Source organism: Rhodamnia argentea, chromosome 3, assembly GCF_020921035.1.
Source record: "Rhodamnia argentea isolate NSW1041297 chromosome 3, ASM2092103v1, whole genome shotgun sequence".
Taxonomy (NCBI): domain Eukaryota; kingdom Viridiplantae; phylum Streptophyta; class Magnoliopsida; order Myrtales; family Myrtaceae; genus Rhodamnia; species Rhodamnia argentea.
Window position 1 is genome coordinate 17,468,254 of NC_063152.1, and position 16,242 is coordinate 17,484,495.

The window sequence follows — 16,242 nt, forward strand, 5'->3', positions numbered from 1 at the left end:
CTTCGCCCGTTCCACGAAAAATGAATAAGTTTAGAAAATATTTTCTTAAAAGTGATTGCTTGTATTGATTACTGAAATGAATGAACGAAAATGAATTTCATCATCCACGAAAATGTTTAGATATGAATTATTGTCAATAATCGGGACATTTTATTTTGACTGGTTATTTCAAGCGAACCAAGCGATCGATCGTGTTCAAAAAGATATCTCCCGCACAATTTATTCTCCGCGAAATAAACGGAGGCCAAGGGTGGAGTTCTCAATGGGTTTGACTATTCCCCATGAGTTCCAATCTGGAATCCCCCCTCGAGAGGACAGACCCAAATTGCACGAATCCTCTTGCAAGTACGGAAGGCTGAACTACAAAAGGCTTCTAGTTTCCCACGTTGTTGGATCACCGGAAACTTTCCAGGAAACTGTCCAAATCTGATCCAAACACACGTTTCCCGCCTCCGCAAGTCACTACAGAAGTTCGTCGACCGGTTGGTTTCTTCTTCCGGATTCCATTTAGTTGTTAATGGTTGACCATTGACCCTTTTTTTTTTAACTTCTGGTGTGCAAAATGCTGGTTTTTGTTTGGTGAAGGAGCCGAAGATCTCCTAGGGAATTGCTTATAAAACCGTTGTAGTGGACGTCATTCTAGGCGGCGTCCTGAGAGGAGCGGTCCACTCGCCGCCGTCGATGGACTATTCGGCATGCGTTTCTCATCTGCACGATCAGGAGAAGAACCGCGACGAAGGGGCCAGAGATGATGTTTCATCTGCAGTAGAGGTGGTGGCTCGCAACTTTTTCCCCCTCACGCCTGATCCCAAGGGTTTCTCGGACGCGAAGGTACTGAAGAAAGAGGCCTCGGAAGGTGAAGAAGAGGAAGAGAGATGCAGTGGCGTTTCCACAGAGTTGACGCTGCTCTACGACCCTTATAAGATAAAGAAAAAGCTTGCGAAGGGCGATCTCGGCCACCTGTCGAGGCTGTTGATACCGCGGCCGGGCGTTTTGAGGCACGTGCTCCCGTCGATGAGCAAAGAGAGAGTGGAGCGAGTCAAGAGCGAGAAGGGTGACAAAGTCGTCGTGTGGGACCCGGACACGCGCTCCGAGCATCGACTGGTGTTTATTTACTGGAAATCGTCGAAATCGTATGTGCTGAAGGGGGGTTGGAAGAAGGAGTTCGTGGAGCGGAAGGGGTTGGCGGACGGCGATGAGATCGGGATATACTGGGATCCTATTGCAAGCAGTTTCGTTTTCGGTCTTCTCTGCAAGGCGAATTAGCGTTTCGTGAAGCTGACTAGCCATCAACCGAGTGACCGAATCATTTAATCATACTTAATCTTGTATTAATATTTCTTACCGGCGGAGACTTTTTTTTTTATATTTAGAGAAGTATTACTAGTGATGGGATTTTGCTGTTATATGGAATTAGGCTATCTCTACTTTCTCTCGGAATCTCAATTATTAGTGAATGTTTTCTCGAGGCGTTTCTTTTCTAATATAGTGATATACGAAATTTTATGTTCCATTCTTAGATATCTATATACATATGAAGGTATACTTTAGATAGGCAAAAAGTTGACTATGGAAGATTGATCTGTCGTACCATTTCGTGTGGACTATAATTCTGCCTTACAAATTGACATCCCAATGGAATATGAAGTTACAAATATCGCAGTATTATTACTGTGTGAGCTCGAGTGTGTTTTCTGTACAGTACGTCATCAATAACATCGAAACTGATTCGAGGACTGATGCAGGAGTCATCCATATATGAAAAAGAGGGACCTAAACGGTCACCGCATGTACAATTTTGTTTTGCCAGATAGTAACTTCGGAGTGAACTGAATTCATCATGCATTTTGTTAGAAGACAAACTCGGCTTTTACAAAAGCACAGGCGAGGACTACTATAGGAACAACACGATGCATCCGCCCATCCTTTCGGCGGGTCTGTCTGTTAAATATGTCTCAAATTTTAAACCGTTTATAGAACCGCTTCGAATCCGTTAAGAAATAAATCCGAGAATTTGAATTGGGATTAGATTTTATATGTGCGGAGATTTGTTTCTGTTAGAAGAAGAATCACCTCGTGCACTGGATAAGTTCTACTGCAGATGGGCATCTTGAGCGACTACACAAGAAAAAAAGAATGCTAGCCACTACAAGACAAAAGGGGTTTCACTTATTTTATTATATTTAAAAATACATGGTCAGACTTTGAGAAGAAGTGTGACTCTTCTTCTTGTGGTCGTACAAAGAAAGCTTGTGGGTCCCAGCACTAATTAGAGGAAAGTGAAAAAGCAAGGGTTTGCTTCCTTGGTTTTCTGATGCTTGCTATATCCGTACAAAAAGAAAAGGAGTCTTTTTGAAGAGACGAGCCACACGAAAAAATATAGTGACGAAGCCGCGCAGAGATACCTTCGTGACCAGGACGAGCAGAAGGAGACGCTCTTCCGATCGCGCGAAGAAGTCTGAAGAGAGAAGATTTGTGCTTCGTGAGTTTTAATATATCCAATTAAGTTGTTTATTTGTGAACACTTTGGATTTGGATATAATCTAGGTGCGGAAAACACGAGCGTATTGAGCGATTGTAATTTCAATTCTCCGATTATAGTGTATTGTTATTGCTGGCTCTCCCGTGGATGTAGGTACCGATATTCGGACCGAACCACGTAATCTCCGGTGTCCTTTATCGTTCCTCGTTAATTTTCCTGGGCTTTTCGCATTGATTTAATTGCAAGATCTGGGTTAGTTTCCGCACATTATATTACAACAATTGATATCAGAGCAAGGTTCGGATATTCTATATTGTGATTTGGGGCTTTTGCTTATATGATTATTATCTGGATATTCCGTGATTGCAATTATGTCCGGAGTGAAAGCTGAAATTGAGAAGTTTAACGGGAGGAACAACTTTGGGTTATGGAGCCTTAAGATGGAGGTGTTATTGACAACTCAAGGTGTAGCAAAAGCATTGGAGGGCAAGGCTGAGTTGCCCGAAACGATGACAGATGCTGAAAAAGATGTGGTAATGAGAAAAGCTAGAAGTTTAATCCTGTTGAATTTATCGGATGAAGTGTTAATAGAGGTTGGTAAGGAGAAGGATACCGCAGCATTGTGGGCAAAACTTCGGGCACTCTATGTAACGAAGGGTTTGAACAATCGCTTATATATGTTGAAGAGGATGTTCCAATTCGGATATACCGAAGGTACGTCTATCAGAACCCATCTAGATGAATTTAATAAACTCATGATGGATTTGAAGAACGTCGGTAAGACACTTGATGATGAAGAGCAGAGCATGATGTTGTTAGCTTCCCTACCAGAGTCATGGGAGCACTTTTCTGATTCACTTTTGCACGGGCGTACTACGATTACCTCGGAAGAGGTAAAGTCCGTCTTATTTTCTAAAGAGTGGCAGAGAAAGTTGCGAGATAACGGTCTAGCGCAGGATGTAGCGCGAGGACTAGTGATTCGGGGTAGAGAGCAACAGCAAGGGACTAGTAGCAGCAGAGGTAAAAGCAGATCTAAGTCACGCCATAGGAAGTCTAAGGGATGCGTGAAGTGCTTTGAGTGTCACGAGGAGGGGCACATCAGAAGAGATTGTCCCAAGTTGAGAAACAGAGGTGATAAGTAGAAAGCCACAACCAGTGTGGCGAACGTTCTTGAAGAGAGCACTAGTGATGCAGAGGCTATTTTGTGTGCGATCGCGGGTTCGTCGGGAGACGAATGGGTGCTAGATTCGGGGTGTTCTTATCATATGACGCCTCATAGGAACCGGTTTACTACTTACCGGATCGCAAATGGTGGTAGAGTTTCGTTGGGGAATAACGCAGCCTGCAAGGTTGTGAGGATAGGGACAGTTCGGATTCGGATGCACGATGGCGTGGTGCGCACATTGACAGATGTGAGGCATGTACCGGAGCTCAAGAAAAACCTTATTTCTCTGGGGACACTCGATAATATCGGGTGTAAGTACACCGCTGAAGGTGGAGTGCTGAAGATCTCTCGAGGTGCCATGACGGTGATGAAAGGGAAGAAAGTGAGTTCTCTCTATCATCTACTGGGAGAGACCGTGACAGGAGCTTCTGCGGTTTCATCGAGTGAGTCAGATTTCGATCTAACTCGTTTATGGCATATGCGTCTAGGGCACATGAGTGAGGCAGGTATGACGATGCTGAGTGATAGATGGTTGTTAAACGGTCAAAAGAGAAGTAAGTTAGACTTATGTGAGCACTGCATCTTTGGAAAGCAGCGCATGATTAAGTTTGCTACGGGTATTCATTCGACCAAGCAACCGGTAGAATATATTCATTCGGACGTCTGGGGCCCGTCTCCGGTTCCTTCGAAAGGAGGTGTTCGTTATATGCTGACATTTATCGACGACTATTCCAGGAAGGTATGGGTATATTTTCTAAAGCACAAATCTGATGTGTTTGATCGGTTCAAGAAATTTAAGGCATTGATTGAGAAACGATCGGATAAACGGATCAAGTGCCCGAGAACCGATAACGGCATGGAGTTACGTGGTAAATATTTTACCGAGTTCTGCGAGAGAGAAGGGATTGTAAGACACCGCACAAGCACTGGGACACCACAGGAGAATGGCGTGGTAGAACGAAAGAACAGAACTTTACTTGAGCGGGCTCGGAGCATGCTTTCGCATGCTGGGATAGGCAAGGAATTTTAGGCCGAAGCAGTAAACGTGGCCTGTTACCCGATTAATAGATCTCCATCATCCGCTATCGAGTGGAAGACTCCGGAGGAAGTATGGTCGGGGAAACCTATTGATTACTCCGGATTACGAAAATTCGGATGTCCCGTATATGCTTATGCGAGTGATGGTAAGCTTGAGCCGAGGTCGAAGAAGTGCATATTTCTAGGTTATGCACATGGGGTGAAAGGCTACCGGCTGTGGTGCACCGATCCCGGATCACCCGGTTTTCTAATAAGCAGAGATGTGATCTTCGACGAGACCGCAATGCTTCGACAGAGGAGTTCTGAGACACAACCAGCAGAGCAGACAGATCATGGTGTTAGTAGTGAGGTGGAGCTTCGGGTGGAGTCTCCGGAGACCTCGGAGGTAACAGATATTGAGACTGCAGATGAGGCCGCAGTTCTCGAAGTCGGTGATAATGAACAACCGGTACAGCCGCAGCATAGTATAGCCTCAGACAGACGGAGAAGACAAATTAAACCACCGGTACGTTATGCTTATACAGATTTTGCTTATGATTTGACCGTAGGTAACGAGGTGGAGACAGATGAACCTTCGTCTTACTCTGAGGCGATGGCTAGTTCTGAGTCGTCGCAGTGGCTAGGGGCTATGAGTGAAGAGATGGAATCACTCCATCGAAATCAGACATGGGAGTTAGTTAAAGTACCCAAGAAGATTGTCGGAAGTAAATGGGTCTATAAAAAGGAAAGAGGGCATTCCCGGTGTCGAGGCGAGAAGGTACAAGGCGAGGCTTGTTGCGAAGGGGTATACCCAGCGGGAGGGCATTGACTACAATGAGGTGTCTTCTCCTGTGGTAAGGCATACTTCTATTCGTGTTTTACTTGCTTTAGTTGCTGCACAGGATCTCGAGTTGGAGCGGCTTGATGTAAAAACAGCGTTTCTTCACGGTGAGTTGGAGGAGCAAATTTACATGAGGCAGCCGGAGGGATTTGCTATTCTGGGTAAGGAAGATCATGTTTGCTTGTTAAAGAAATCATTATATGGGCTGAAACAATCTCCTAGACAGTGGTACAAGCGGTTTGACGCTTTCATGGCTAGTCGGGACTATTCGAAGAGTCGGATGGATAGCTGTGTTTATTTTAGGAGATTGGAGGACGAGTCTTTGATATATTTGCTGTTATACGTTGATGATATGCTGATAGCAACGAAAAATATGTCCGATATTGATGTGCTGAAGAGGCAGTTAAGTGCTGAGTTTGAGATGAAAGATTTAGGTGCTGCGAAGAAAATATTGGGTATGGAGATTTTGCGTGACAGGATTGCAGGATTATTACGTCTGTCTCAAAAGAAATATATTGAGAAGATTGTAGCACGTTTTAATATGCAGTCGGCGAAGTCCGTGAGTACACCATTAGCGAAGCACTTTAAACTTTCGGTTAAGTTATCGCCGCAGACCGACGAGAAGGAGGAACATATGTCTCGTGTTCCCTATTCTAGTGCCGTGGGTAGTATTATGTATGCTATAGTATGTACTAGGCCCGATATTTCACAAGCTGTCAGTGTAGTTAGTCGTTTTATGAAACGTCCGGGTAAAACTCATTGGGAAGTTGTGAAATGGATCCTCAGATATTTGAAAGGGACAGCAGACGTTGGTATAGTATATCGGAGGGACAAGAATGGCAGTGAGACCATTGGTTTTGTGGATTCTGATCATGCGGGTGACTTGGATAAGTGCGGGTCTTTAGCCAGGTACGTATTTATGCTTGCAGGTGGTGCGATTAGTTGGAAAGCGTCCTTACAAGACCACGTGGCCTTATCGTCAAGCGAGGCGGAATACATAGCACTAACCTTTGTAGCGAAAGATGCGATATGGTTACAAGGTTTGCTCTTGGACTTTGGGTTAGAATAGAAAAGTGTTGATATACACTGTGACAACCAAAGTGCGATTTATCCGGCGTATAATCCAAATTATCACGAGCGGACAAAGCATATCAGTATCGTGTACCACTTCATCCGAGATGTCTTAGCAAAGGGTAAAATTATTGTGAAAAAGATTGCTACAGCAAAGAACCCCGCGGACATGATGACTAAGCCTGTTCCTTTGGCGAAGCTCAAACTTTGCTTGAGCACTATTGGCGTCTCAGGAGAGTGACCGCCCATTGGAGGCGATGGAGAGCAGCATGGATGATGAGCACTATGACTTTGGTTTCAAACATCAAGTCAAGGTGGAGAATTGTTAAATATGTCTCGAATTTTAAACCGTTTATAGAACCGCTTCGAATCCGTTAAGAAATAAATCTGAGAATTTGAATTGGGATTAGATTTTATATGTGCGGAGATTTGTTTCTGTTAGAAGAAGAATCACCTCGTGCACTGGATAAGTTCTACTGCAGATGGGCATCTTGAGCGACTACACAAGAAAAAAAGAATGCTAGCCACTACAAGACAAAAGGGGTTTCACTTATTTTATTATATTTAAAAATACATGGTCAAACTTTGAGAAGAAGTGTGTCTCTTCTTTTTGTGGTCGTACAAAGAAAGCTTGTGGGTCCCAGCACTAATTAGAGGAAAGTAAAAAAGCAAGGGTTTGCTTCCTTGGTTTTCTGATGCTTGCTATATCCGTACAAAAAGAAAAGGAGTCTTTTTGAAGAGACGAGCCGCACGAAAAAAAATAGTGACGAAGCCGCGCAGAGATACCTTCGTGACAAGGACGAGCAGAAGGAGACGCTCTTCCGATCGCGCGAAGAAGTCTGAAGAGAGAAAATTTGTGCTTCGTGAGTTTTAATATATCCAATTAAGTTGTTTATTTGTGAACACTTTGGGTTTGGATATAATCTAGGTACGGGAAACACGAGCGTATTGAGCGATTGTAATTCCAATTCTCCGATTATAGTGTATTGTTATTGCTGGCTCTCCCGTGGATGTAGGTACCGATATTCGGACCGAACCACGTAATCTCTGGTGTCCTTTATCGTTCCTTATTAATTTTTCTGGGCTTTTCGCATTGATTTAATTGCAAGATCTGGGTTAGTTTCCGCACGTTATATTACAACACTGTCCATGACAATCATTTCGACGGGTTCAGTGCTGGCTGAAACTCTGGGTAGTCTCTTAGCTGCATCCAAAAAACACGTAACGGTAATAAAATATGCGGCACCGACCATATAAGAAAATTTGCACCCGAAAAATTGGCGGGAACAGCTCATCATAGATAATATTATACATGGCGAGAGCAGTGACAAACTACAAGCAATATCGAAATTCCATGGCAAAGGCAAGTACAAGTGAATGGAAACCAGTCGATGCAATGGCGTGCATCATTTTGATTGAGCTCCAGTCCTTATCCAACAATCTGGACCAAAACATACAGTTCGTTTCAGATTAACTTCCTCCTTTGACTGATTACGTTTAATAAGATGATTAATTGAAACCTTTATAGTTATCATAAACTTCAGTCATAAGCTCATTGTCAACAGTGCCATAGCATAATCAATCAACTTCCTTCTCATGCCTTGCCTGTTGATAGTAGGCTCAACAAGTAATCAACTCAGATCTTACAAAAACCAATGGAGACCCTCGTTCTTCGCTCTCGGTTCGCATGTTCACTCTATCTAACCAACTCAAATAATGTCATTTTGATGCCCGCAATTTGCAATAGTTTTGAGTTTCCACCTTGAAGGGTTGGTCATAATCCAGTTCCACCTTTCATTAGGAGTCCAGAATTCACATAGGGATGCCCCCAAGGACGCGAATAAGCATCAAAAGCAGCACAAACAATCTCCCAAGCTATAATCTCTCAAAAAGGATATAACATCAAAAGACTGACTAGCATTCCCTGTTTGACGCATCTTTATCCAACAAGATGATTTCTGTAGAGAACTGAAGGCTTGGGCAGGCAAAACCGTGTCAGGGATACCTTTGACAAATAAATTAGAAATGATGATCATCTAAACGGGCACCCCAATGACATACTAATAACAAAAAGTGTTTCCTTTAACACATGAAAAGGAGAAGAAAGGTTACAAGCACATCGGAGATTGAAAATAAAGTCCAGCTACTTAAAAGCCAACCGACATAGATAAACGTGAATGGCAACGGCAAAGCCAAACAAATAACTATAACATAGACAAGCTAAGCAAAAAGATCCAATCACTACCCTGTGCTTGAAGTTCTTGCACCCAATTTTTGGTTCGCTCAAATGATGCCTTCAAGCAAGAAAACAGTCTTTGTCACTTTGCTAGGAAAATATTTTAGACAATAGAAAGCAGAGAATAAAACCATATATGGACAAAGTCATTAGATTCCCATATGGACATAGATTTTCAACAATGCACAGAATAAAACCATATTTGAACACATCAGCATATGTCATGTCATACACACAGTCAGGTCAATGCCTCGACTTCGTATAGAATCTACACCCATGTAACTATGGACAGAGAGAAAAGAAAAGGCCAGATTAAAAGGGCAGCACGAGTAATTAGCCAGAGGAACCAGTAATTCATGCAAAGGCATAGGTCAAAGGATTTTGCTAGCATAACAAGTCCTTGGGTGGCTATGAGAATAACAGTATATTGTGAGTCACAAATTCTTGAAGAAATGGACCCTGCCCAAAAACAGACTATTAATTTAACAAACACCCAAACACCGTTACGCAATCGGTTCTCTAGGTCAAATGGTCCTTTTTTTCAAAATAGAGGGGACTTCCCTCCTTTCCCCCCAACATTAAGGTAGTTATAGAGTGGACATTCCATGTAAACCTTAAGAAGGAACGTTGATCATGCACCATGATTAAAAATAATAGATCAACAACCGGTTTCAAGTTTATCCTGGGAAAGAAAAAGAGCAAGTCTTCAACAAAGACACTTGAAGATTACATCGACGTAAACAAGGACAGCAATATAGCATGCATCTGATAGAGATGCTGAAAACAAGTTCAATGGTGACACCACAAGATCAGCTACCATCTGCCAATATATGCTGCAAGAATAAGAATCACACTAACGACATATGCCAACTTTTTTTAAAAACGATCACTTTAGTGCCAATTTCGATTTGAGCTGACGTGGCTTGCCGGAGTTGGCACTGAAGTGAGTGTTTTTAAAAAAAAATTGGCACTAAAGTGGTCGTTTTGAAAAATTTGACACTGAAGTGATCGTTTTTCAAAAATTTTGGCACTTAAGTGATCGTTTTGAAAGTTTTGGCACAAAAGTAAGCACCGTACATAAGTTTTGACACTTATAGTATACTTATGTCGAATAGAGGGTTCTTGGAATCGTTATTAATTGGTTGTTTGCTTGGGCAAGACACTTATCTTCTGAGCAACCCATTTTGGGAATACTACTGTACTCTAAAGATGTCAAGTCCCTTAATGTTCCCTTTGGCTCCCCAAGTGATGATGTACCTCCATCTGGACAAAGCAAAGGCGATCGCATGCATTGCCAAAGTCCTTCGCAAGAGGCCAACGATCACGTGAATTGCTTAAACAATCCCAATCAATCCTTCTCACGGTGGAAGAACAGATAATGACTATGTATGAACTCTAAACCGTCATTTCACATAATATTCCCCAACCATGAGGGCATGAACTTGCTAAAATGGGCGACGCAGCCGCTCTCCTTTTCTCTCCTCAGCTTCGCACTCCGTCCTCGTCTTTGTCCTCGCCGTCCTCATCGTTTCGCAAGTTCTTTTATGCAAGGGAGAAGGCGATGTCCACTTTACTGAATGCCGGCGCTTTTTCAATTGCGGAATGGTAAAAAATATAACTTATCCTTTTTGGGGAGACAGTCGACCCAATTCTGCGGACCTGAAGGGTTCAGGGTCGAGTGCTTTGAGGACGAGTACCAAGAGCAGAAGTACCGAGTCCTTAAGATTGATCAATGTCTTCGTATGATGACGATCGCGTGGATAGACCTGATGGACGGCACGTGGTTGGGCGAGTTTAGGGATACCAGCATGATGGATTCCACCCTATTATATGACCCCAGCCGTTAAGAGCACCAGCATTCTCTACGGATGTTATAGCACGTCGAAGAGCATAAGCAACAAGCTCGATTGCTTCTAAGACGACTTCAGGAAGTCGTCCTTATATGCTCCCGGGGGGAGGCGTAGCGGCAGGCTAGCAGTGGCAGGCCGCGGGCGGTGACAGGCCGCGGCCGGCGGTGGTCGGGCAAAACATTTTACATATTTTTAACTTTAGGCAATAAATATTTCATGATTCGATTACATATATAAGTATTTAAATAATACGGGTCGGGTATGAGTTAAGTAGCACCGATACGGACACGCAACATGCGACACGACACGACACCTACACATCGACACTCCATTCTAAAAAAATAGAGAATTCTAATACATTGGGACACGTTGTATATTAATATATATTTTTATATAGGGTAAATAGCACGAAAATTCCAAATCGGTACACTTGTGATAAATTTATCCCAAACTATTTTTTTTTACTTCCAAAAATCTCAAACTGGTACACTTGTGATAAATTTACCTTAAACTATTTTTTTGACCTTGTAAAATTTCAAACTGGTACATTTGTGACAAATTTATCCCAAACTATATTTTTGACTATCGAAAACCCTAAATTGGTACATTTGGGATAAATTTATTTCAAACTGGTACACTTGTGATAAATTTACTCTACGTTAGTTTCCGTTAAATTGAGTTAATATCATGAAAAACTCCAAATTGATACAGCTATGACAAACAAAAGGTAAAAACCCCAAATGGGTACACCTGTCAACCGCCACGTGTCATCTAACTCAACAATTTGATGGTAAAATCTAACGAAAATTAATGGATGGTAAATTTATCACAACCGTATTAGTTTGGGGTAAATTTGTCATAAGTGTACCGGTTTTGAATTTTTGGTGGTAAAAAAAATAGTTTGGGGTAAATTTATCACAGATATACCAATTTGGAGTTTTTGATAGTTAAAAAAAAATTTAGAGTAAATTTATCATAGGTGTGCTAGTTTGAAAAATTTTGTGGTATTAACCCTTTTATAGATACATGGTTTTTTCTAATTCTGTTTTTAGAATAAAGAAGCAGATTTTTTTCTTCTTGTTTCTGTTCCAAATCTCTCCCCTAGCCACCGATCTATTCCGAACAAAAAAAAAAAAAAAAAAACTGACGTTACCAAATTGATGAATTGTGCATGCAACGCATTACCTTTATATCGCGCCTTGGCAACGGAAGAAATTGAAAATCAGCATGCAAGTAGAAAAAAAAAATTAAAAATGCATTTCATTCAAAATAAAATACTTGTTTTTGGAAATAACATGCTTTGGAATTCGTAAAAAGACTTATGTAATTATGATTAAGTGGAGTGACACATTTACCAAAAAGAGGAGATCCAAATAATTTTCTTACAGTGAAGTTGTGACATTTCCCATGGTCCACTTGTTTTTAGAAACAATTAGTCTTTTAAGAAAAATATTAATTTACGTCCTGGAAATAACTGTGATTAAAAAAAGAAAAAAAGAAAAAGAAGAAGAAGCGGTTAGTAAGTGTGGTTAAGTAGGACCGCTTGTGGATGAGCTCGTACAGAGAATTAATGCACAAGCAAGTTTGCTTTGGTAATAACCGTAAAGTAAAGTTAACCGTGGTTATTTTATATGGTGGCAAAATTTAATAAGGAAATTGTGATGTCAACTATAGAGGATTAACATGGAAAGATTTATTGATTTTTCTTTATTTGTGTTTCTGTTGTTGTAAGAACGAGGACACATACGTACCCTGGTAATTGAATTTCTTTATCGTCAAAAACCGTATTCTTAAAAAAGCATTTTGAAACCTTCTTGCACATAAGACTGATTTAACTGTCAAGTGCTTTTGAAATTTAGATTTTGAGGTGTTATCTTTTATTTAAAAAACAAGATTTGACAAAAGTCTAAAGAAAAAAAAATTTGGCCGAAAAGGAATAGTAATTAAATTTGATGATGATAATTAGATTAGATGTTAAATATGGGACATTAGTTGTTTTTCAATCAAACATTAGATACTAATTTGTCAAGTTCGGCCATTGTTAATTAATAAGATTGATTATGACAAAAAGAAAAAAAGATCGATTAAGTGATTGAATTGCAAAATCATTATGGTTGTATTGAACAATAATCAATAGCATTTACTCGTTCTGTGACATCCTCAAATTCGATCATATTCAGGATGTAATGAAGTGACGATTTTAATCGATGCACCGTTAGTAATTCTCGCTTTGAATTGATCACTCATGAGAGGCTAACCAAAATGGAAAGGCTATTAAGGATTTTAATACGCTCGACCCGAGAACTCAACTATGGGTTGATAATTCGACCATAAGGATTGACGAGAGATAATTTTGAGCCATTAAAAACCGATAGAGGAACGACTATAGAACGTTTCGACAATAGTATACAATCGGATCGCGGGTGATTCCGCCCGACCATTGCATGGATTGTGAGCGATCTTAAACCGATTCTTGGTGATCTAGTAAATTGGAACTAGTGATTGACCCCTCGCAGTTACATGACAACCGAAGTCATCCATGGTTTGAGATAGCTTAAACGTAGATTGATGTCAAATCAACTACGGGTCGAATGCACGTAACTCTTAGAAGCCGCCCGTTAGCTCGAGAAGAACTATAGTTGCGATCAATTGACTTTTGACCATGGATTAGAATCCAAATATGGGTATTGAATTTTCGAGGATCTCGTGACTAAATTATTGGACGCCGCCTCGTTGAACTATCAATTTATCGGTTTTATCGAGACTCTCGATTTAGGGATCGACGAGTCGAGATTTGGAGCCTATGAGCAAGCGGGTTGGACGAGGGCACATTGGGCCTCAAGCCCAACTAGAGTTCGACCATTGGGCCTAAGGCAAGCCCAATAAGCTTTCTAAAGCCCAAATTTTATTCATTTAAGCCCAATTTCAATTTATACGAGTTCGTACAAAATACTAGCTCAAATGCGCGTATAGTACTTCATACTATACTTTGTGAAATTGCTAAATTGCCCTTGCTTTGTGAAAAGACCAAATTGTCCTTCTTGAGTTATTAGCAAAAGACAAGAAGCTTTAATTGAGAGAAGACTTTTGTGGCATGGTCTTAATGTGGGGAACTCATCTTCATCAAGCTTGTTCAAGAAGGTTTGTGAGAGATATATATATATATATATATATATATATATATATCTCTCTCTCTCTCTCTCTCTCTCTCTCTCTCTTTCTCCCCCTCTCCCATTTACTGTTCACGACCAGCCCTAAAAACCAGCTCATCTCGGCCCCTTTTGGCAGGTTTTTGCAAGCCAAAAAATCCCCAAGTGCCGCTGTGAGCTCCCGTTATCGTACGTGTTTTGTTTAAGTCATTTCCGTGCCGAATCAAGCTTCGTTGAGCCAAAAACAGCCCCCTCCGATTCTGTTTGCTACTGATCGGCTATCCTAGGTGGTTTTGTGTTGATTTCGAACCAAGTCCCATATAGCCCTCGCCGTCGCCGACGCGCCGCTGTTCTCGATTTTGCAATCGGGTAAGTTATCGCCATAATCACTTGATTAGTATGTTAAACTTAATTAGAATGTGTTTAGATTAGTCTAAATATGCTTAGTACTAATCTAATTAACCATGGTTGGGTTAGTTAACCATAGTTGGGTTGGTTGACCATGGTTGAGTTAGTTAATCTTGAGTATGTTAATTAACTGTAGTTACTTTTATTAACCATAGTTGGGTTAATTAACCATGGTCGATAAGCTATCGTGATAAGTGGACTTGATAAGTTATTAAAAATGCAATAAGCTATCACCTCTTTTTTTTTACGATAATTTAATACCTATTTTCTAATAAGCTATCACCTATTTTGTGATAAGATATTGCCTATTTTATGATAAGCTATCGATATTTTACGATAAGCAATTGGTATTTTTATGATAAGCTATCGTTATTTTATGATAAGCTATTGATATTTTTATGATAAGTTATCATATTATTTAAGAATTATTATTCTCTAATTAAGTAAATTAATTTTCGGTAGTTGGACGTTATATTTATTAATGTGCTCTTGAGTAGTATCCAATATTAAACTATGATGTCGATATTGGGAATAGTCATATAAATTGGCATTTCTAACAAATTGATTGGCAATATACAAGAATGGTAATTGAATTACGTGTATTTAGTCACATGCAATTTATTTACTAAGTATGCGGTCACATACAATTTATTTACTAGTATTTGATCACGTGTAATTTATTTACTAAGTATTTTGTCAAACGCAATTTATTTACTAAGTATACGGTCACATGCAATTTATTTACTGCATACATGACATGGGATTGAGTTAGTATGAGAATACCCGAATGAGTCGAAAGACCCCCGTAGAAAGACGGGTGTGCCCTCGATCGACCGTAATTGATCGAAATGATATATACCCGAATGAGTCGGAAGACCCCCATAGAAAGACGGGCGTGCCCTCAATCGGCTGTAATTGATCGAAAAGATATATTCCCGAGTGAGTCGGAAGACCCCCGTAGAAAGACGGGCGTGCCCTCGATCGGCCATAATTGATTGAAAGGATATATACCCGAATGAGTCGGAAGACCCCCATAGAAAGACGGGTGTGTCCTCGATCGGCCGTAATTGATCGAATGAACAGATGCCGGCAGAACCGAAAAACTTCCGTATGAGAACGAACATGCCATGAGTGGCTGTAATGATGAGAGTATGCTTGAGCGTATTGTGCACAAGAAAGCGACATATGTTCCGATCATGCATTTATTTATTGCAATATGTTGCTTGCAATGAGATGTAACGTGCAAGGCGCGTGCCAAGGCAAGAAAAGTTGCTTATGATCATGTGGTAGCATACTTGCATATTTATATCGTGTTACATTGTAGGTTCTAAATGCATCCGAGCTGAGTTGATCTCCTAATCGAGGCTTAGGCCGTTAACTTGCTAAGATTTTTATATCGCACCCGTTGTTGTTAACCATTTTTCGGGCCCTTAGCTTAGGAGAACAATTTTGGTTTTGAGAAAAACGCGGATCTCTTTTGGAGTAGCTGGGAGTAGCGTTAACCCCAACCTAAACCTAGTATTTTTTTATGGTTGTAGGAAGTGGCCTTGAGATAGGGCTTGTATATACGTATTTTCCAAGGTTAACGAAATAAATAAATAAAATTATCTTTTGCTACTGTTGATGTTGGTTGCCTGCTGATTGTTCCTATCACTTTTAATAGTGTCTGGGGAAGTAACACGTTCCGCATGCGCTTAATTAAAAGATAAAATTTTAAGTGAGTCGGTGATGTGTCTTGGAACGTCACAACTTAATGACCAAGAAGGGATGTTGTCACGCCCGATGGGTGCGGGGTGTGACAGTTGCCAATCTATCATCCATGTTTTTAGAGAGGCATTCAATTAGTTTCCTAAAAAAAAAAAAGTGAAACTCAAGGCTTTCTTTTTTTATATTATATTTCCTTTTGCTCTTGAAATCGAAAAATTGTTAGGACTACTAATAGTGTAGAGTTCAACAGTTTTGAGTGGCTATATATGCCATTCTTTTAATTTTCTTGTCCTAAGTTTAAGATTATCTTGCTTCA

General features: G+C 40.7%; 1 protein-coding gene across 1 annotated transcript; it reads left to right on the plus strand.

Moving 5' to 3' along the window:
* Window positions 1–681: 681 nt before the first annotated feature.
* On the plus strand, window positions 682–1,266 carry LOC125314120 (B3 domain-containing protein At2g33720-like). Its single transcript, XM_048275596.1, has one exon. The coding sequence runs from the start codon at window positions 682–684 to the stop codon at window positions 1,264–1,266; it is 585 nt and encodes a 194-aa protein (XP_048131553.1).
* Window positions 1,267–16,242: the final 14,976 nt, after the last annotated feature.

Coding starts and splice junctions, on each gene's coding strand:
- LOC125314120 (XM_048275596.1), top strand. CDS start 682: ATGGACTATTCGGCATGCGTTTCTCATCTGCACGATCAGGAGAAGAAC.